The following is a 24,294-nucleotide window of genomic DNA, read 5'->3' as shown; positions in this document are numbered from 1 at the left end:
AACCCAGCTAAATATCGCCCCATAACATGCCTACCAACAATATACAAAATATTAACTTCAGTCATTACACAGAAATTAATGACACATGCAACACAGAACAAAATTATAAATGAAGAACAAAAAGGCTGCTGCAAAGGAGCACGAGGATGTAAAGAGCAACTGATAATAGATACAGAGGTGAGATATCAAGCTAAAACTAAACAAAGGACGCTACACTACGCATACATTGATTACTAAAAAGCTTTTGATAGTGTACCCCACTCATGGTTACTACAGATATTGGAAATATACAAAGTAGATACTAAATTGATACAGTTCCTAAACATAGTAATGAAAAACTGGAAAACCACATTTAATATCCAAACAAATTCAGATAATATCACATCACAGCCAATACAGATTAAGCATGGAATATACCAAGGAGACTCATTAAGCCCTTTCTGGTTCTGTCTTGCTCTGAACCCACTATCCAACATGCTAAATAATACAAATTATGGATATAATATTACTGGAACATACCCACACAAAATCACACATTTGCTATACATGGATGATCTAAAACTACTGACAACAACCAATCAACAACTCAACCAATTACTAAAGATAACAGAAGTATTCAGCAATGATATAAATATGGCTTTTGGAACAGACAAATGTAAGAAAAATAGCATAGTCAAGGGAAAACACACTAAACAAGAAGATTACATATTGGATAACCACAGCGACTGCATAGAAGCGATGGAAAAAACAGATGCCTATAAATATCTAGGATACAGACAAAAAATAGGAATAGATAATACAAATATTAAAGAAGAACTAAAAGAAAAATATAGACAAAGACTAACAAAAATACTGAAAACAGAACTGACATCAAGAAACAAGACAAAAGCTATAAATACTTATGCTATACCAATATTGACCTACTCATTTGGAGCAGTGAAATGGAGTAACACAGACCTAGAAGCACTCAATACACTTACACGATCACAATGTCACAAATACAGAATACATCACATACATTCAGCAACTGAAAGATTCACATTAAGCAGAAAGGAAGGAGGAAGGGGATTTATCGACATAAAAAACCTACATTATGGACAGGTAGACAATTTAAGAAAATTCTTTCTAGAACGAACAGAAACTAGCAAAATACACAAAGCAATCACTCATATAAATACATCGGCTACACCACTGCAATTTCATAACCACTTCTACAACCCTTTAGTTCACATAACATCAACAGATACGAAATAAGGAAATTGGAAGGGGAGGGCACTACATGGCAAGCACCCCTATCATCTAACACAGCCACACATCGATCAAGACACATCCAACGCATGGCTAAGAAAAGGCAATATATACAGTGAGACGGAAGGATTCATGATTGCAATACAGGATCAAACAATAAACACCAGATATTACAGCAAGCATATTATTAAAGATCCCAATACTACAACAGATAAATGCAGACTTTGCAAACAACAAATAGAAACAGTAGATCACATCACAAGCAGATGTACAATACTAGCAAATACAGAATACCCCAGAAGACATGACAATGTAGCAAAAATAATACATCAACAGCTTGCCTTACAACATAAACTTATAAAACAACATGTTCCCACATACAAGTATGCACCACAAAATATACTGGAGAATGATGAATACAAATTATACTGGAACAGAACCATTATAACAGATAAAGCAACACCACATAACAAACCTGAAATCATACTCACCAATAAAAAGAAGAAATTAACACAACTAATCGAAATATCCATACCCAATACAACAAATATACAAAAGAAAACAGGAGAAAAAATTGATCAAGGTACGCATCACTTTCCATTTTTAACCAGACTTAACGTCTGAGAAAGTAAAGAAATAATAATAATTTGCCTTCTTTTTCATATTTTATGGAAAAATTTACTCTCAATGCTAAGCAAGCAATAATACTAACACCTTATCTTCTTCCTGAGCTCAAGGAGGCTGACTCAGTTTTCTCAGGCTAGCAAATATGAAGCTGTGGTACACAAAATGGTCCTAACATCAGCTGATAGTGTGTGTAGTGATTGAGAGTGAGAAATGAATGAACAGCGTGGCAGCCTTTTATTATTATTAAATAACTTATTTCTAGAACTGTACTGTACACTAGGGACAAACAGAATGAGGTAGCACCATTTTAAACAAACAGAGTGGCATTGTATTTGGGAGGGTGGAGGTTCCAATCTTCTTCCAACCATCCTGATTTAGGTTTCCCACAGTATCCCTAAATTATTTCAGGTAAATGCCATGATGGTTCCTACTATAAGGTCACGACCAACTACCTGTCCTTTCATTGTTGTTTTAGAGCTACAAGTCTGTATATGCGAATTACTTTATTTTTGTTGTTCTTATGTTGTGATAACCAGGCGTGTCCAATACCCTTGTAAAAGATTGGTTCAAATGGCTCTGAGCACTTTGGGACTTAACTTCAGAGGTCATCAGTCCCCCAGAACTTAGAACTACTTAAACCTAACTAACCTAAGGACATCACACACATCCATGCTTGAGGCAGGATTCGAACCTGCACAGTTCCAGACTGTAGCGCCTACAACTGCTCAGCCACTCCAGCCAGCCCTTGTAAAAGATATCTACAGATAAATAAAACTACTACTACTACTACTACTACTACTACTACATTGCTGTTTTCACAGGCAACCCAGTTTCTGGTGGGATATGGTACACCTTTGACTGAACTGGAATAGGCTTTGCCTCTAGATCTCTCTTATGGACCATGTTACTGAGCACTTCATGCTTGGCTTCAATGGCTGCTGTACAACCTGGGCCCACTATATCTTTCCCTATTTCCCCTCTCCTCCATTTTAGCCAACATCAGCTTTTACGACCAGTGTAAATGAAAATTGTTCTTCTATGTATCTTTTTGTCCCTCAATCTGTCTGACACGTGCTACCTCCAATGCTGGGAGATGTGGACATAATAGTGTTATGAACCAAATAACACCTGCAGCTGCAGCATTGTGTTTTGGGTATTGAGCGCTGCAGTCAGCAACCTGTGCCGACACAGTAACCCCCAGCACCAGTGAGCCACCTCAGCACTCCGGCCTACTTCTGTGAGATAATGACAGGGTCCTTGGGCACTGACCACCCTTTGAGAAGTTTCTGCCCAATGAAAGAATGCAGCAAGGCTACTTCTTCAGCACAATTAGCCTCCCGACAGCAATATTTATACTCCCTGGGACCAACCAGTCATCAACGGACAACAGTGTTGGATGCTGCTGTAAAGATGATGTACCTACGGTGCAGCTGCCACCATCATTAGCAGGCCTCAGATCCTCGACTGCTGCCTGACTGGTCAGACTCTCAGCAGCCCTGCACTCTGCTGCCACCTCAGCTACACTGCCGAGACCTAGCCACATTCACATGTTATGGGGCTTGAAATGAGCTCTCCCCAACCCTACACCACTAGGACCTGAGGCAGCCAGCCATATCAATTCATCCTTTGGTGCGAGTTTGGGGCACTGGGTCATACTGCCATCACTTGGCCATCTTCTCTGTGATAAAAGCAAATGGCGTGGCTGGACCTGCTATGGGCTCGGTTATGAGAGACATCTGTGGGGGCCTGATGCAGCATCAGCAGGCATTCGGTATACACTGCCATTGACAAGAATGATGGCCCAAAGCGACACACTGGGAAAGACTGTACTGGCATAATTACCACGCTGGCTGAGTTCCCTGAAATAAACCCTCATGAGCAAGAAGACTGAACAATTGGAAAAAATAAACAATAAAGGGCATTTATATCCAGAGGCTGCCCTCTTCTGTTGCACCCACATGCATCTATGGCAGACATAATTCACTGACCAATTCGTGCAGTATAACAGTGTTTACAAACGTGTGCTTTACCTATTAAAATATAAAACTGAATGGAAAGATCAGTAGTCTGCTGTACCTGTATTTGTTGTTAGAGACTCACACTACCAGTTTCACAACTTTTAAGTTGCATCTTCTGGTATATATTTGTGTTAAAATCACGAAATGCCATCTTTTACTGATTAAAATATGTCCCTGTGCGCCTATATCAAGCAACGGATAATGCCCCTCAAAATGTTATACAGTAAAATATTGGATCTGGAAGCCAACAAGCTTATGTTTGTTCGTCACCAACATAATAGTGATCATAGCAGCTGACAACACAATCCACAAGGTGTTGAGTGCTTTGCCAGAGTGTGTGCGGGGGCTGCCCATCTGATGCTTCATAGATGGTGTTGTCAGCTGCTACGAATACCATTAGACAAACACACATAAGCATGGTAGCTTCCACACCCAATATTTTTCTAGACAACATTCATGAGGGGCATCGTCTGTTGCTTGACAAAGGCTCACGAGAATGTATTTTAATTGGTAAAGCGATTATAGTGTGTGAATTTCTAACTGACTTAAATAAATACTGCTACAGTGGACTATTGGATTTTTCATTTAGTTTTATATTTTAATAGTTTTAACACCTGCATGTAAACACTGTTATACTGTAGGAATCATTTAATCAATTATGTATAATTATTTTAGCTGTGGCTATACTAGTTTCAAAATTATCTACATAGAGTATCATTCACACCCTCATTGACATTCTGACATGACCATCACAATACTGTTAGTAGCACTTGCAAATACTGCTAGTCTTAAAACACTACCTTGAGGGATATTGTTCTACTGTTCAAAATAATTGGATGAGATATTGTAGACACTATATTTAAAATAATACTGGAAAATGAATAGTGGCAAATTTTCTTAGATGCCTGATTCATGGAGCTTGCTAAGGACATTAAGCCTCCGAATAGTATTGTACACCTTCTCAACATGGATAAAAACACATGTCATGTGAAGCCTGCGCAAGAAGACCAGTTGTATAGCCTCTTCTAGGAAGGTTGGATTATCAATGGTCAATCTAAATCTCCTGAAACCACACTGAAAGTAACAAAGGAGCTGTATGGATTCTAAAATCTAGACTTGATGGTGATTGGCCGCTACTCTAAGGTATTTGCAATGCAGCTAGAGAGGGCAACACTGTGACAGCTAACTGGACCAGGTTTCAATAGAGGAATTAAAATGATCTCTCTCCACAAGTCAGGAAGTTGTAGAGATGTCCACATGAAATTAGAAAGGGTGGTGAGGTTTTCTTTGCTTCTCCAGCATGAGCCACAGAATATGCTGAATTCAGTTCCCACATAGAGAAGTTACTTTGTAACTGATGGAACTGAAGTCTACCACCCCTCTCAGTGGCAATTCTGTGGCGCTGCAAAGCAGGATCCTGATTGGTGGTGGCTATTACTCTCGCAAAATGTTCCCCCATTGTCTGGGCTTTGACCCATGGGTTGTTGGAGAAATTTCAGTTTTGCATTACAGCAGTAAATGGAGTCCACTCACTTCTCCATGATACCTTTGTAATGGTCTACCATACAACTGTTTATGGTATTCAGTAACTGTTTCCATGATACTTGTTTACTCTCCTTTATAGCTCAGCAGCATTTGGCCTTCTCTGCCCAAAGGCTGCAAGTAAGCTTTCTACTGTTGGTTGCTATTTGAACCAATATAGAGATACCTGCCTGCAGCAGAGAAGCACTCTTTATTCCGTCACAGAATAGACTGTCTTCAAAATTGGTCGGAAGACTGCAGAAGGGATGCTTCAGCAGAATGGTCGATAGTCTTTGTGACACCATCAACACAATCCCAATTGTTGTCAAGGGAGTTTGAACACAGTGAGTTAGCCAAACAGTGTCCAGTTCAACTTACTGTGCACCCATTATGGCAAGTTGCTTTCAGGTATTGTTCTGTCTGGCAGTTGAATTCAGGTCAGGAAGTGACCATTAGAATGAAAAATCAAGAACTACCTTGTACAACATACAGTTATCTAGCTGTTTTATTACTGACATATCGATTTTGGTTGATTTCAAGCCATCTATAAGTCATAAAATCTACATAACAGTGGATTTCAAAACTCCAATGCTTACATATTTTAAAAAGTTCTACTACAGTATAATGTGTTATATCCAACATGATAGATACCTGTCCTCTACTCTTCCCCTTACAACCAACATACAAGCAGTTGCTGCCACACAATGCATTCAGATGTAAATATCAAAGTGCACGTAAATGTTTACAGAGGTCATGTTGGGTATATCATGTTATACTTTAGTCGAACTTTTCAGAATGTGTAGCATGGCAGTTGAGGAATACAGTATTTTTGTATGGCCCATGGATGGTCTGAAATTGACCAAAGTCGATAGTCAATAACAAAATAACTAGTACAACTGTGTATTGTACAATATAATTGCTAAAAACTGTCCAACATCATCCACATGAAACATTTTAGAATGAAAGTTGTTGACAACTTCCCAATGTGCAGTGTGTGCAAGGGCTGGGGAGAATATTGAAATATCAGTGACAGAGAACAATTCCTGAATCAGTGCTGAAGTGTGTGCCACCATTACTAAGTAAATATAATTTGGATGTATGAGTATAATTAGTTTCAATTGTGTATTTTTTTTATAACATAACAATGCAAAGTAGCACCTATGTGGGCAACAACTATATTTATGATCAAACCATTTAAGTTAAAGAAAAACTATGAACAGTATTAGAAAGCTACATCATGTTGTCTGCGGAACAACTAATAAGTATATAGACAACACAGTAAATTAAATTAGTTTTTTAGAAACAAGAGACATAAATACTAACACTATATGCCAAGACAAATCATCCACTGAGGAACAGGTAAGGTTTTACACTGACGATTGTGATAAGATTTGATTGTATGGTTATTGTATGAAAAGTTGGATGTTAGTATTATAAAATAAGACATTTAAAAAACACAGTGTGGAAATAGCAGGCATAAATAAATTAAGAGTCTTGACTAATGTGTGTCAATCCCAAAGATGTAACAACCTTTTTACTAAAAAAAGGGAAGAAAGTGATCTGTTTAACAATTTATGAAAGAAATGAGAGAACAAATGTGGTTGGCCACATATGGACTTTTGACTAGATTAGTTAGTCACGTGACACAGTGAGCTGAGAGCATGGATAAGTTTTTTCGAGGCCTTTTGTATGTGTGCCAAGTACGACATTTTTGGGAGTTAATGTTTTAGCTTTTAAACTCATAGAGTTTTGAATGCTTTTATTTGGAGGTTGAGATATCAGCAACCATTTCTTTTTTTTCCACAACATAACATTTTATATTCGGATAAATTATTTGTCTGCACACTGCTGAACATGGGACCAATTTAAATTGTTCTTGGTATGAAATTATCAAATCAATTCCAGCTATTTCATGATATCGTAAGATCTCACTTATTTCATTTCATATCTTTGTACTGATGTATCCTGTTTTGAGGCAGCACTCAAAATAAACTGATCTATCGCGAATACACCAACTGTGTTTAGTTGTTTCCTCTAATCCATCGCAGTTCATTTTAAAGTGCATACTAATCCTCTTGTACACTGCAATTTTGAGGGGTTTCTGCCTCAACTGACTTGACTACCTTGTAAACAAGATACAAAATATAATTCTTCAGGCTTTTCTGGCAATCTGTTGACATCGTGAGATGTATTCTGCTGGATATCAGCATCATTCTTGCACGATATTTTGCAAACATGACTTGTTAACTTCATCACTGAGTAAAATGGATCCAGTACTTTTATGTACATTCTTCCCCCTCCATGGTAGGTTCCAGGTACTCTGCTTGCAGTCTGCCCCCATTAGCAATGTCCTTAGGTGCTCCCTCTTTGTGCCGGAGCACTTGTGTGGGCTGGCATTCCATTTTCAGTCCACTGCTGCAACAAGTGTTCTCTCTGCAGTCTGCTCCCACTAGAAATGTTCTTAGGCATTCCCTCTTCGGTCTGGTGTGCCAGGCCAAGTGCCAGTGTTTTGGCTTCATCCCATGCACCTGTCTGTGCGCTGGCGTTCTGTTTGTAGTCTACTCCTGCTAGAAGTGCCCTGCAACGTTTCATCTTCAGTCTGGTGAGCTGGTGCTCTGGGGATTAGTTTCCCTTGTCCACACCCTCAGTTCTACTTTTTGTGGAGTTCTGCTGCTGCCCACATTGCAATGTCAGCAACTCTAGTGCAAGATGACAGGCTCTACTGAGTTGGTACCCCATGTCACAGTTCATGAGGTTTTCCATCATCTTTATCTCTACGGACTCTCTTATGACACTGTCCCAGTGTCTGGAGGTTTGCACAAGAACCCTGGTTTCATCACAGTTCATGGAATGATTTGAGTTCCAGACAGTGCTCAGCAATGGCTGATATAGTTGCGTGTATCAGTTGTGTGAGCCCCTGATGTTCTTTGCATCTGATGTCCACTGTCCTAAGTGTTTAGCCAATGTACGACATGGCACATTAGCGAAGTGCATTATAAATTCCTGTTTTTTGTGGTCTGAGATTGTCTTTCACATTTCCCAGTAGCCCTCTTATTTTGGTAGGTGGACACAACACACACTTGATGTCATGCTTCCTGAGAATTCTGCTAAGTTTGGCAGACATAGATCCCAATTAAGGCAGGTTCACCACAGTTTTTGCCTCAGCTTGGTCTTCTAGATTGTATGGCGGAGGGGCCTGTTGAAGGGCCTTCTGAAACTGTCCGGCTGTGTATAAATTCTCGCAGAACACTGATCGTAGATGCTCTGTTTCTACTGCCAAACTATATAGGTCTTATAAGGTGTGTGCCCTGTGGATCAATGTCTTCAGAACTCCGCTCTTCTGCACTGGGTGGTGACAGCTGCTGGCTTGCAGGTACATATCAGTATATGTAGGTTTGAGATACACACAGTGGCCAAATGAGCCATCTGCTCTTCTTTTGACAAGTACATCCAGAAACAGCAACTGGCCATCCTTTCTGGTTCCAGGGTGAACTTATATATGGGTGGCATGAGTTTAGATGTTCCAGAAACTCATTGAGCCTAGCCCTACCATGAGGCCAGATCACAAAGGTGTCATTCACATATCTGAAAAAGCATGTGTGTTTGTATCAAGCCATCTCTAATGCCTCTCTTCAAATCTGTCCATACTGGCAAAACTGGAGACAGAGGTGGCTGTCCATGGCTAAACCTTCTGTCTGCTCATAATATTGACCTGCATACAGAAAATAAGCTGAGATCAGGGCAGAGCCTCATCAAATATCTCTGCAATTAGTTCCAATGAGTCTTCCAGTGGCACCCTAGTGAACGGGGATACCAAAAGAAAACTAATCATAATATTAGATTTTGTGATATGTACTTGCTTGATGTGCCATTGTTACTGACAATTGGTATGCCCTCTTTCTGCACATTCAGCAGCCCATGTAGTCTATGTGGAACTGGCATTCTCAATCATAGTTGTTTAGTGACCATGTCAGGCATACCGGTTTCCTTCATGAGAGCCCTGGTCTTGTCCACTTTGCCTACAGGGTAACATTCCAAAGGTCTGTATGCAGGGTCCTTCAGAAGTTACCGTATTTACTCGAATCTAAGCCGCACTTTTTTTCTGGTTTTCGTAATCCAAAAAACCGCCTGCGGCTTAGAATCGAGTGCAAAGCAAGCGGAAGTTATGAAAAATGTTGGTACGTGCCGCCACAACTAACTTCTGCCGTCGAATATATGTAGCGCTACGCACGCATGCTCTGTAGGCACAAAGATAAATACTGGCGCCAAAACCTCTGCGTCAGTAAATAAATTAAAAAAAAAGAAGTGGAAGACGAGTTTTTTTTCTCCGCCGCGAGTTTCAACCACTGCATTTTCATACATTATCCAACGAAGTAAATACAAATTCCATATTGTTCATCTTCGAATGTAGCACAATTTCAGTGTACTACAAAAATCTGACTGGCAAGACTGTTTGGGATGTTTGTCAATATGGCCAACTCACGTTCTGAATTTTTTCCTATCTGTGAGAAGAGATGGTTGCTAATAGGAACCTGATGAAATTTGAATCACATACAGTATTCTCTTCACCATAAGAATAATACGGATATAAACATTTTTGCCATGTATTCTTTCGTGTTTGCTGCTCTCTCATTTAAATCCTGTCTGCCTAATAAACTACGAAACTAGAGTGAGACAACAGCAAACGCGGAAGAATATACGTATCGTGTCATGTTTATATTCGTATTATTCTTATGCCTAACAGCGATACAGTCAGAAATGAAGCACGGCAAGTGACTAGATTTTTAAATCTAAGATGACTCTAATTTCTGTGCAGAATTTGATGTAATAAAGAAGCAGCCGCAAAGATTTTCAAACGGAGAAAAATTTTCGCCTAACTCTCGTTCAGAACATGTTCTATCATACGCAGTCTATTATTTGATTCTTGTTGATCATTATCAAAGAAAGCAGCAGTGTAAGTAACAACAAATAGCAGTCTCTTGCCATTGTTTCGCTAATGAGACGATTCCTCACTTTTTTTTTTAATTGTACGCGGCGGTAGCGCGCACAAAAGCAAGCCATGCCGTGAGCCGCGACAGGCCGTAAACACGCACTATCAGAATGCGACAAACAATGCATGACACAGTGCAGTAATGCATTTTCAGCTTAAGAGTGACGCAAACACCTATAACAAAGAAAACGGCACTTGTCAGCTCAAAGCAAAATAAGCAATCGATTCAAACCAGACGAAGCACGTGAAAAAGGAAGGGCACCCGTATAAATACGGACGGAGCGCCTGACGCATAGCAATGGCTACGTAGTAAAGCTTAACTGCTAAGCTTACGACTCGAACCAAACTACTGTAGCAGTATCGTCATTCATTCGACCTAAATTGTGTCTCATATTACAATGGACCAACTTTGTTTCGATTTGGAGGTGCGGCCTAAAACTTTTCTCTCCCCTTGAATTTCGAGTCTCAAATTTCAGGTGCGGCTTAGATTCGGGAAATTTTTTTTCCCTTTATTTCGAGTCTCATTTTTCAGGTGCGGCTTAGATTCGAGTGCGGCTTAGATTCGAGTAAATACGGTAACGCACTTTCTCATCATAATCAGCCTGCTACAAAATGACTGTATATTTCCCTTTGTCTGCTGGCAACACCACGATGTTGCTATCTTCCCGGAGCCCTTTGAATGTGAGCCTCTCATCACTTGAGATGTTTGATTTTGGAGGCTTTGTCTTGGTGAGTTTCCTGCAGGTCTCCCAGAAAATTTCTTCTGTCACATTTGGTGGGTTGAAGTGTGTTGGCTACTTGCTCTACTGCACTGATGAAACCTGAAATTGGTAGATTTATAGTCATCCCAAAAGCTGAGACCCCTGCTAAATACACTCAAAGTGGTGTCATCAAATTGCTTGCCACTTAGGTTAATAACAGTGCGAGTGTCCTACATCTGCTGTGTTTTATTACTCTTGCAGTCAAACTTCGCCAACTGGCATGCTGAGATAGCCTTCCTGCCGCACTCAGCTAGAGACCAAGAGGTACTGTCTACTTTGTCCCAATCTTCAGCTGATAAGGAGGCTGCTATGTGCAGGTGAAGATGTGAAAGCTCCCTGGCTACCACATCTAGACTGTGGTGCATGTCTCAAATCCTGTCTCTCACAAGTGCCATGCTCACCTGATGTTTCATCTTGCTTGCTGCTCAGGAGTTGATGTAATGCTTAATCTTGGTGAAAACTGGTACTAAATCTCCATCTTAACATCTCAGCAGGAAACTGAGAGAACTCAACATTCTCCCTTTCCTCTGTTAAAGCTCATCCAGTTTCTATGTAATTCATCAAGACTTTCCGGGTAATCTGTTGACATCTTGAAGTGTTAGTTATTCTACTGGATATGAGCATCATTCTTACATGATATTTCAACAAAGTGACTGTTATCTCCATCAGGTTCTACCTGTGACTGCTCGTCGAGTGGAGCAGGTCCAGTGTTTATATGTACATTCTTCCCCCTCCATTGTAGGTTCCAGGTATTCCCTACATGTTTCGCTCCTGCTAGCAGCATCCTTATGTGTTCCCTCTCCAGTCTGGAGCATCTGACTGTGGTTGGCATTAAGTTTTCGGTCTGCTGTGGTTCCAAGTGTTCTATTTGTGGTCTCCTTCCATTAGAAATGTTTTCATGCATTTCCTCTTTGCTCCAGTGTGCCAGTCTGAGTGCCGGTATATCGTCTTTGGTCCCGTACACCCGTCTCTGTGCTGGCATTACAGTTTTGGTTCAGTATGGTTCCAGGAGTTCACTTTGTGTGGTCCACTCCCACTAGAAGTGTCGGAACGCCTGAAACCTACCACTGAGAGGGAAGAACGGATTACTCACAAAAAGGTACTGAAACAAACTGAGGAGTAAGGAACTGACAGAACACATCTTGAGGCATCAAGGTATCACCAATTTGACATTGGTGTAAACAGAGAGAGAGAGAGAGAGAGAGAGAGAGAGAGAGAGCGGGGAGGGGGGGGGGGGGGATATGTAGCAGAGGGAGACCAAGGGTTGATTACAGTACACAGGTTCAATTGGATACAGGTTCCAGTAATTATATAGAAAGGAAGAGGCTTGTACAGGAGAAACTACTCTGGAGAGTTGTGTCAAACCAGCCCACCAACAATGTAGGTACCACTAAATTTCAGTTTTTAAAAATCTGTAAATACATAGCCTGTGGAAGGCCACTGCAATACAACCAAAATGTTAGTATTTTTAGAATTTTAAATATTTTACAAGAGTGTATGCCCTGAGAAAGATCACTGCTACAAAGTTGAAACATTAGTTATTTTCGTATTTCAAGTATTTTATAAGATGATGTGGTAGTACACACAGTGGGGTTTTAATGAGTTTGACATCAGCAGTGGAAGCCTATGTATTTATGTGTTTACATAATTTATGTGGCTCTAAAAGTATGTGTAGTTTTCTTGAAAATTATCTACAGACCACTGTGCTTCCTGTCCTCTTTATTACATTACTTTAAAACTTAAAGACAAGAACATGAAAACTTCAAAACCATGCAGCATATACCTCATCAATCTCCAGGCAGCGGTCATTGATGCCTGGACAGTATGGAGCAGTTCCGTCTTCTTGTGTCACTGTTAACTGCACTATGAGGTGCACGTCTGCTTCCCACACCATCTGCCAGAAGCTGCTGACTGTAGAAGGTAGTGGCCCCTGAGCTGCAATATAGAATCTTTGATGGCTGCCCACTGTTGCCTAGAAAAAACAAAAAGAAGAGAAAAGGAAACAAGACAAAAGCGGAAAATAAGAGAAAAAGCAAATGGTAAAATAAAAATAATCATGCTTCTTTGTAACAGCTCAGTGTCAAGTTAGGATCCATTAAGACATAACAATGAAATTAGGTGCATTCTGCAAACATTTCTTTCTGGAATGTTTGTGTACACAATGTTTCTTTGACCATCTTTATAACTAATTTAGAAATATGAAATGTTTTGAAAATCCGAGAAAATATATGAATGTTAATGCCACTTGAACTTTAACACACTGACTCTCTCCTGCCCCTATAACAAGAATGTAATATTTAGAATCAGGAAGGAGCTGTTCTGATGACTTGGTGCTGCTTCAGTAGTATCCAGTGGTGACTGCATTCCGTGCTGCCCCCAGAAGTGTTTATGGCTGCACAGGATAGGGCAGACTTGCAAGCATAACCTGTCCTTATGCGGACTACTGCTGGTGGTTATTATAGTGAAAGCTTGTAACCATCATCATGGTTTACGTTGGTAGGCTGCTTGACTATCATCCTCTCATATCTTCCATTTGAAGTTAAGTGGCTACCTAAACAGCATGCATGCTTCCTCAAACTGTACATGTTTACTGCATTTCAATTGGTGTTTAATCACTACTGACATATTAAATTGTCTGACCTGTATGTGATGCTCATGCTCTTTTAGCCATATGCTGATGGGTCACACTGTTTCTCTGCTATAAACCAGTTTTCACTCACAGCTGACCTCATAAATCTCAGAATGAGAAACGCATCAACAGCATCTCTGATGGACCCATCAATTCTCTAATTTTCCAAAGTGTTGCTGATCCTCCACAAATACAGCAGGGGGGAGGGGGGATGCACGCTTGTTCCACATCTTACTCTCTGTTAAACTTCGTGTGGCGACATCAATTACTGCACAAATTGCCAGTGCAAGAGATAAAAAGTGAACCACTTGTTTAGCAGAGAGTATTTATTTTTTGTTGTCAAATTACCCGCAATGTGATTCCTTGCAGAGGAGTACGAAACTGAGATACTTTTTTTTCGTTTTGCGATAATGACGGAGGCTACAAAGAAATCACCAGAAACTGAAGTTAAAGTGGAAAAAATCATGTCTCCAGCTATTCCACAACATGCAGCCACTGATATAAATCAGCAAGAAGTGTACTTCACAACCTGTTTTGATCATGTCAAAATTTCGTCGTTCTGATCTAATAGTCCACTGACGTTCACGCACCTAGAGTACACTTTTCAACAACAAAGAGTGTCTACAAACAATAAGAAGTATGTAATCATGGTTGCATATTGAGTAGGAGCAGTGATAGAAGAAACAGAACACATTTTACTACAACATTCCTACATGTCATTAAAGGAGGCACTTGCATAGCACTACACATTGCCACCAGAGCTTTGGCTGCTCAAATGTTGTGAGCTTTAAATGCTTTAGCTGGTCCGGATCTGCTGCCTGAACAGTCACTAAACTTGCTGTGGCTTCGTATGTTGCCAGTTGGCATTTGCACAGTCGTGGCAATACATCAAGATTTGTTGTTGCAGGCACTGGGAGGGAGCACCGGCCCTAGCACAGAAACGTGTAAGATGCACCAATGCAGGAGCAAAAAGTGGACCAGTTAGAAGATCAAACCATGTGCCTGAACTTGAAGCTATCAGTACAGCAGGGAAAATTCTGATGCCACTATGAGGATACTCCTGAGCAGCAGATAGGGCACTTGAAAGGTGATTAGCATGGATTTGATACAATTGCTGGTATCACAGGCATTGTGAAGATGCAGCTCGCCAGTGCACCATAGACGGACGTTAGAGGATGTCGATGTTTGCCATCAACAGTGTATCTGCATCCAATGGACAGAAGGCAGCATGCAAACGCAACACTGTTGGCACTGCACTGGTCACAGGGGTTATTGGTGTATGAAAGCATCTCCGGTAAAAATATCTTTGTAGATTCCAGATCCGAAGTGAGTGTTTACCAAAACGGCTGGGTACTGTACCTGCTGCACCGACATTGCATATACACACCACAGCGAATGATTCATACACTGAACACCACAGCGAATGATTCATACACTGAAACTTATGGTGAACGGAGAATGACATTGTATTTGTGTCTTCAATATGAGCTTTCTTGGACATTTGTTGTCACCAATGTTGCTGACCCTAAACTCGGTGTGGATTTATTATCTCATCTGTCACCAGATTTAGTAACCATTATTTAATTGGAGATAGCCACAGTGTTAATCCATTAACCATGTCATCTGTGCTGGTAAATGAGGAGTCGACTGTACCTGTACAACAGTGTTGAAACCATCTGTTGGTGTCTCACAGGCTCACATGTTGACCACCAATCTTTTTGGCCACATACTTCAGGAATTTCCTGCACTCACTTGTCCGACTGTCACCGACAGGAAATCTCACCACTCGACACTGCACCGAATCTGCATGTCACCTGGCCAACCTGATGCAGCTCGTCTGAGGAGGCTTCTGCCTCAAAGATCCTGGCAGCACAAGCTGAGCTTGAGGAGCCATTGAAAGCATGTATTGTGACTAGATCAGGTTGTCCTTGGGCATCGCTAGTACACATGGTGCACAGAAGAGATAGCTCTTGGTGATTATGCAGGGATTTCAGGGCACTCAATGCCTGCAGAATTCCCGATCATTTATTACCCTGTGCCTCAAGTGACTGACTTCAACAGCACCATCGCACATGCTCAGACTTTTAGTGTGTTGATATTTTCACAGACAGTTCAGGAGTATGTGAGTCACCTGCAGCGGCTTTTTTGACAGCTACAGGGCTTTTGCACAGCCACTGACAACTCAGACTGTTTTTGGCAAACAAGAGATGCAATTTTTGGTATACGTAGTCTCATCTGCTGGTCTGTCACCGCTTCCTGGATGTGTGGCAGCAGTGCAAGATATGCCTTTGCTGACAACCTACAGAGGATTGCAAAGATTTATTGGAATGTTAAATTACCACTGGCAACACCGTTCGGGGTGGCAAGCCAGAAGGAACCACTTACTGCACTGCTCTCAGGCAAGCTTACAACCGATAATCTGAAAATAGCTTGGACTTTGGTGAATGAAGTGGCATTTCATAAAATCAAGCAATGTTCGGCACAAGCAGTATGGTGGGCTCACCCGTGCATTAGTGCCCAATTGGTGCTAATGGTGGATATGAGCCAAAATGCAATCAGTGCAGCACTGCAACGGAGTATGAGTGATTGATGGTAACCAATGACCATTTACTCGCAGAACCTTATGCCACAGTAGATGAAATGGAGTGCTATTGATCATGAGTTGCTGGCTATCTATGCGGCAAGTAAACATTTTTGATGGATTGTGGAAGGAAAATATTTTATAGTTTTTATTGATCACAAATCACTAATTTGTTGCTTCCAATGTGCAACAGATCATGGGACTTCATGGCAGTGTAGACAAGCAGAATATATATCCCATTTTACAACTAATGGGCATAACATTACAGGCAGAAACAACATTGTCACAGACTTCTTGTTACAGAACTGCATCAGCCTACAGGTGGTGTCACGGACTGAGGTAGCGGCCAAGCAACAAGAGGACACAGAGCTGCAAGACTTGCTCCAAAGTGAACACACAATCCTCCAGTTGCGACATATTTCTGTTCCATACTGTGCTGTGAGTATTTGGTGCGACACATACTGGGACAAACAACACCAGCGCATTGCCGCTAGTTTTCAGAGCACTGCATAACCTGACCCATCTGGGCAACACAAAGGGTAGTGGAAAGCAAGGTGGTGTGGTTAGGAATCCAAAAGGACTGCTGAGCACGGGCACACTTCTGCCTCAATTGCCAGCGAAGTGAAGTCAGCTGACATGCCTTCACACGGTTGTGCATTTTCCAATCCCAAAAGCAAGATTTCCACACACGCATGTGGACATAGTAGGACTATTACCCTATTATGGAGATCACCGTTATCTAGTTATTTTAGCGGATAATTTTATGGGCTGGCCTGAAGTTACTAACATACCAGACATCTCCACTGAGGAGGTTGCAAGGGCATTGTTGTTTACATGGCTTTTTCAGTTTGGCGTTAGTCATACCATTATAACTACATCAGTTCGAGTCACAGCAGTTTAACGAGCTTCTTCAACTGTGTGGCTGCAACCATCTTTGCACCACTAGCTACCATCCCATCAGTAGTGGAACGGTGGAGAGGCTGCATCACATGCTAAAGGTGGCACTGATGTGTTACTCAGCAAGGTGAATGAACTCCTTGCCACAGATATTGTTAGGCCCGGGCAAATCAGTAATGGAGGATCTGCAATGTTCGTAACCCCAACTGGTCTATGGCGACTAGTTGCATGGACCAGGTAAACTTACTGTACCAGCACCACTTCTGCTGACCACTCCAGAAACAGTGACAAGGGTTCACATGATAATTCATCTCCCAGATGAGACATTTTCATGCAGGCCCAACTGTCAGCCACGGAGAGAGAAAAGTTCTCATCCATAATTATCTGCTTACAGCATCACATCTGGCTCAGAGATGATACTGTGCATCCACCATACTGGTCCCTACAGGGTGCTTTTGAAAGAGAAGAACACTTTCAAGATTGACCAGAACGGCAGGCACAAAATAGTCCCCATAAAGTGACTAAAGCCTGGCTATATCCACAGGGAGGAACCTCTGCAACACTGTCCTGTCAGTTTTCCACTGGTGTGCGCTGCCGAGCCTACAATGCCAAGTCACACTGCAGCCTACCACCATAAGACTCAATAGCCCACAATATTCTGCCAGCTGCTGCCATGAGCCCCCCCCCCCCCCCCCCCCCCTCCGCCCTCTACTCTCCCACCGATCATCACGAGGGCTGGCCGACAGGTTGAGCACAAGTAACCCAATATCCTCTATTGCTGTGGATGGTGCCGGAAAATAGCTTGCAAGCATCTATCAGTGATGGTGGCCTCCTCATAGTTCATACATTGTGAGGCCAAGTGTAGCATTTCTGACCTGCACATTTCCACATTGTGATTATAGCACACAGTTCTTTTTTATTTCTATTGTGATCCTGAGTTATGTATTCAAATGTTATGAAATTTTGTTTCTTCAGGGGACCAGATGACAAAAATATTATCAACATCAGCATTTTGGTTGCTGAAGTGTGGAATAAAGAGCTTTCATGAAGACGTCCACTGCTATTGGTGAAAGGCTGGATCATAACACTATGTCATACATCTGCTTACAAAATTTTGTGTTCTTCAGCATTGCATGAGGTGACACATTAGGGGAAAATCACTCTTGTAAAATGTTGACCATCTGTTCTACTGGTACATTTGACAATGGCAAAATCACATTAAAGTTCATGACGGCCATGAGATACATCGTCTGTATGCTGGCACTTTAATCACATTTACTATTGATCAAAATGGATAACTTGGCATCCTATATATTCAGGGTGTACTTAGAACTTTTGTATGCAAACTAATTATACTCATAGAAGACATTATAAGCTCCTGGTAAGTGCAGTGTATTACACATCCTGAATAAGGGTACTATTACGAATCAAGTTTCATAACTTAAGAAATAGAATTTGAAGTTTTAATTACTCTTCAGACTATTTTTGTACAACCAGAATGTTTAAATGTTTAAATGTGCTTTGCATATTTGCCATTGCCTACCAATCACATGCCAGAATATCAGAAGCAACAGCCTACCGTACAGCCACATCTCCACAGCAATTTTCATTTCAGGATATCCAATAGCATCCTAGAATATGAGAACAGTAGCCACCTGGAAACCGAAATAAATAAAATATAAAGAGAAGCCATAACCAGAATCCAGCTGTTAATCATCCTGAAGAAGGCAGCTGCAAAGTTGGTTGTTGACATTTTAGTTGTTTTAGTGTTCCATAATGACATCTACATCTACATCTACATTTATACTCCGCAAGCCACCCAACGGTGTGTGGCGGAGGGCACTTTACGTGCCACTGTCATTATCTCCCTTTCCTGTTCCAGTCGCGTATGGTTCGCGGGAAGAACGACTGTCTGAAAGCCTCTGTGCGCGCTCTAATCTCTCTAATTTTACATTCGTGATCTCCTCGGGAGGTATAAGTAGGGGGAAGCAATATATTCGATACCTCATCCAGAAACGCACCCTCTCGAAACCTGGCGAGCAAGCTACACCGCGATGCAGAGCGCCTCTCTTGCAGAGTCTGCCACTTGAGTTTGTTAAACATCTCCGTAACGCTATCACGGTTACCAAATAACCCTGTGACGAAACGCGCCGCTCTTCTTTGGATCTTCTCTATCTCCTCCGTCAACCCGATCTGGTACGGATCCCACACTGATGAGCAATACTCAAGTATAGGTCGAACGAGTGTTTTGTAAGCCACCTCCTTTGTTGATGGACTACATTTTCTAAGGACTCTCCCAATGAATCTCAACCTGGTACCCGCCTTACCAACAATTAATTTTATATGATCATTCCACTTCAAATCGTTCCGCACGCATACTCCCAGATATTTTACAGAAGTAACTGCTACCAGTGTTTGTTCCGCTATCATATAATCATACAATAAAGGATCCTTCTTTCTATGTATTCGCAATACATTACATTTGTCTATGTTAAGGGTCAGTTGCCACTCCCTGCACCAAGTGCCTATCCGCTGCAGATCTTCCTGCATTTCGCTACAATTTTCTAATGCTGCAACTTCTCTGTATACTACAGCATCATCCGCGAAAAGCCGCATGGAACTTCCGACACTATCTACTAGGTCATTTATATATATTGTGAAAAGCAATGGTCCCATAACACTCCCCTGTGGCACGCCAGAGGTTACTTTAACGTCTGTAGATGTCTCTCCATTGAGAACAACATGCTGTGTTCTGTTTGCTAAAAACTCTTCAATCCAGCCACACAGCTGGTCTGATATTCCGTAGGCTCTTACTTTGTTTATCAGACGACAGTGCGGAACTGTATCGAACGCCTTCCGGAAGTCAAGGAAAATGGCATCTACCTGGGAGCCTGTATCTAATATTTTCTGGGTTTCATGAACAAATAATGCGAGTTGGGTTTCACACGATCGCTGTTTCCGGAATCCATGTTGATTCCTACATAGTAGATTCTGAGTTTCCAAAAACGACATGATACTCGAGCAAAAGACATGTTCTAAAATTCTACAACAGATCGACGTCAGAGAGATAGGTCTATAGTTTTGCGCATCTGCTCGACGACCCTTCTTGAAGACTGGGACTACCTGTGCTCTTTTCCAATCATTTGGAACCTTCTGTTCCTCTAGAGACTTGCGGTACACGGCTGTTAGAAGGGGGGCAAGTTCTTTCGCGTACTCTGTGTAGAATCGAATTGGTATCCCGTCAGGTCCAGTGGACTTTCCTCTGTTGAGTGATTCCAGTTGCTTTTCTATTCCTTGGACACTTATTTCAATGTCAGCCATTTTTTCGTTGGTGCGAGGATTTAGAGAAGGAACTGCAGTGCGGTCTTCCTCTGTGAAACAGCTTTGGAAAAAGGTGTTTAGTATTTCAGCTTTACGCTTGTCATCCTCTGTTTCAATGCCATCATCATCCCAGAGTGTCTGGACATGATGTTTCGAGCCACTTACTGATTTAACGTAAGACCAGAACTTCCTAGGATTTTCTGTCAAGTCGGTACCTAGTATTTTACTTTCGAATTCACTGAACGCTTCACGCATAGCCCTCCTTACGCTAACTTTGACATCGTTTAGCTTCTGTTTGTCTGAGAGGTTTTGGCTGCGTTTAAACTTGCAGTGAAGCTCTCTTTGCTTTCGCAGTAGTTTCCTAACTTTGTTGTTGTACCACGGTGGGTTTTCCCCGTCCCTCACAGTTTTGCTCGGCACGTACCTGTCTAAAACGCATTTAACGGTTGCCTTGAACTTTTTCCATAAACACTCAACATTGTCAGTGTCGGAACAGAAATTTTCGTTTTGATCTGTTAGGTAGTCTGAAATCTGCCTTCTATTACTCTTGCTAAACAGATAAACCTTCCTCCCTTTTTTTATATTCCTATTAACTTCCATATTCAGGGATGCTGCAACGGCCTTATGATCACTGATTCCCTGTTCTGCACTTACAGAGTCGAAAAGTTCGGGTCTGTTTGTTATCAGTAGGTCCAAGATGTTATCTCCACGAGTCGGTTCTCTGTTTAATTGCTCGAGGTAATTTTCGGATAGTGCACTCAGTATAATGTCACTCGATGCTCTGTCCCTACCACCCGTCCTAAACATCTGAGTGTCCCAGTCTATATCTGGTAAATTGAAATCTCCACCTAAGACCATAACATGCTGAGAAAATTTATGTGAAATGTATTCCAAATTTTCTCTCAGTTGTTCTGCCACTAATGCTCCTGAGTCGGGGGGTCGGTAAAAGGAGCCAATTATTAACCTTGCTCGGTTGTTGAGTGTAACCTCCACCCATAATAATTCACAGGAACTATCCACTTCTACTTCACTACAGGATAAACTACTACTAACAGCGACGAACACTCCGCCACCGGTTGCATGCAATCTATCCTTTCTAAACACCGTCTGTGCCTTTGTAAAAATTTCGGCAGAATTTATCTCTGGCTTCAGCCAGCTTTCTGTACCTATAACGATTTCAGCTTCGGTGCTTTCTATCAGCGCTTGAAGTTCCGGTACTTTACCAACGCAGCTTCGACAGTTTACAATTACAATACCGATTGCTGCTTGGTCCCCGCATGTCCTGACTTTGCCCCGCACCCGTTGAGGCTGTTGCCCTTTCTGCACTTGCCCGAGGCCATCTAACCTAAAAAACCGCCCAGCCCACGCCACACAACCCCTGCTACCCGTGTAGCCGCTTGTTGCGTGTAGTGGACTCCTGACCTATCCAGCGGAACCCGAAACCCCACCACCCTATGGCGCAAGTCGAGGAATCTGCAGCCCACATGGTCGCAGAACCGTCTCAACCTCTGATTCAGACCCTCCACTCGGCTCTGTACCAAAGGTCTGCAGTCAGTCCTGTCGACGATGCTGCAGATGGTGAGCTCTGCTTTCATCCCGCTAGCGAGACTGGCAGTCTTCACCAAATCAGATAGCCGCCGGAAGCCAGAGAGGATTTCCTCCGATCCATAGCGACACACATCATTGGTGCCGACATGAGCGACCACCTGGAGATGGGTGCACCCTGTACCCTTCATGGCATCCGGAAGGACCCTTTCCACATCTGGAATGACTCCCCCCGGTATGCACACGGAGTGCACTTTGGTTTCCTTCCCCTCCCTTGCTGCCATATCCCTAAGGGGCCCCATTACGCGCCTGACGTTGGAGCTCCCAACTACCAGTAAGCCCACCCTCTGCGACTGCCCGGATCTTGCAGACTGAGGAGCAACCTCTGGAACAGGACAAGCAGCCATGTCAGGCTGAAGATCAGTATCAGCCTGAGACAGAGCCTGAAACCGGTTCGTCAGACAAACTGGAGAGGCCTTCCGTTCAGCCCTCCGGAATGTCTTTCGCCCCCTGCCACACCTTGAGACGACCTCCCACTCTACCACAGGTGAGGGATCAGCCTCAATGCGGGCAGTATCCCGGGCAACCACAGTCGTAGTCCGATCGGGGGATGCGTGGGACGAGCTGGCCGTCCCCGACAAACCCCCATCCGGACCCCCACAGTGATGCCCATTGGCAACAGCCTCAAGCTGTGTGACCGAAGCCAACACTGCCTGAAGCTGGGAGCGAAGGGATGCCAACTCAGCCTGCATCCGAACACAGCAGTTGCAGTCCCTATCCATGCTAAAAACTGTGCAAAGAACGTCTGAACTAATCTACAGAGAGCGCAAACAAAACGACACAAAATTGAAGCGGTTATTAAAATACAAGATTGCCTAGTAAATGCAGTAATGCTGCCACTTGTGCACTGCTGACACACTGCTCGGCGGCGGAAGGAGACTACGCGATTTAACACCATTCGAGTACTAAAACGTGATGCTACAACTCTCAAATACTATAATACGCCCGAAATTTATGAATTAAACAATGCAAGTACCAAAAACACGCAAAGAAATTAAGAATTAAACTATGTAACAAATGAGTGAGCTAGGAGTATACGACTTGCTGCTGCAGCTGCTTATCCAACGGCGGCAGGGAGCACACTGACTGTGACCAACCGACACTGGCCGTTCAAAACAAAAACAGTTGACAGACGACTACGCGAATTTACACTATTCAGGTACTAAAACGCGATGCTACAACTCTCAAATACTATAATACGCCCGAAATTTATGAATTAAACAATGCAAGTACCAAAAACACGCAAAGAAATTAAGAATTAAACTATGTAACAAATGAGTGAGCTAGGAGTATACGACTTGCTGCTGCAGCTGCTTATCCAACGGCGGCAGGGAGCACACTGACATGGCCTAATACCCGAAATGATTTTATTCAAACTGACATTGGCCATAGAAGTCCACGAACTTATAATTAAATGTGCTTCTCACTTGTACCATCTCTCAACTGACTTCTGTCTGTATAAACTACCAAACTAAACTGGTAATCAACTTCTTGCTTCAGCATATAATTTACAATATACAGACACTGAACTTTATTTTGGAAGTCTAGTGGATGAGACTTCACTGTAGATAGCCAGTACTGTATGCATAATACTTCTAATTTTTATATTGCTTCCAAGTTTAATTGGTGTCCTAAGATGGCAAGAGCCAAAACAAGTAATGTGGAATTATTTATAAATGTGTTAACATATCAGCTTAACTTGCGTGTGAGCTGAAAGTCTTATGATGTTTTACAAGTACATAAAATGTAGAAACGGCAGCAAAAATGAATGCATAGCAATAGAGAAGCTTGACGGCACTGCAGTATGTGTTTCATGCTAGCAGGCAAACAAGTTTCAGGGGGAGCAATGTGATCTGTTATCTTGAAGCTTATTTCGCATAACCCTAAATATGCATGCCTACCCAGAAGATGGCCACAGTTGTCCCAGTATCTGAAGTTTAGTCCAAAGTATGTAATTATATGCTACAGATGGCAAGTAAATGAAACATGTCTTAACTGTATACTTAAATGTGGCTTTCTAGTCCAAAATATTGGTTCTACAACAAGCACCACAGCTTCAGTGACAGTCAGTTATCATGAGCATGCCAAGATTTTGC

At 42.1% G+C, this 24,294-nt stretch overlaps 1 protein-coding gene across 1 annotated transcript in view; it reads right to left on the bottom strand.

The window, feature by feature from the left end:
• The window catches only part of LOC126183596 (tyrosine-protein phosphatase non-receptor type 14), a 187,322-nt gene that overhangs the window by 31,725 nt on the left and 131,303 nt on the right, over positions 1-24,294 (bottom strand). The window contains exon 19 of the mRNA XM_049925699.1: positions 12,949-13,137. Coding sequence (XP_049781656.1) covers positions 12,949-13,137 — 189 coding nt within the window. The remainder of the gene's footprint in view (positions 1-12,948; positions 13,138-24,294) is intronic.

This window comes from Schistocerca cancellata, chromosome 4 (assembly GCF_023864275.1).
Source record: "Schistocerca cancellata isolate TAMUIC-IGC-003103 chromosome 4, iqSchCanc2.1, whole genome shotgun sequence".
NCBI lineage: Eukaryota > Metazoa > Arthropoda > Insecta > Orthoptera > Acrididae > Schistocerca > Schistocerca cancellata.
The sequence above is the reverse complement of the archived record's forward strand: the minus strand, read 5'-3'. Positions and strand labels throughout refer to the sequence as shown.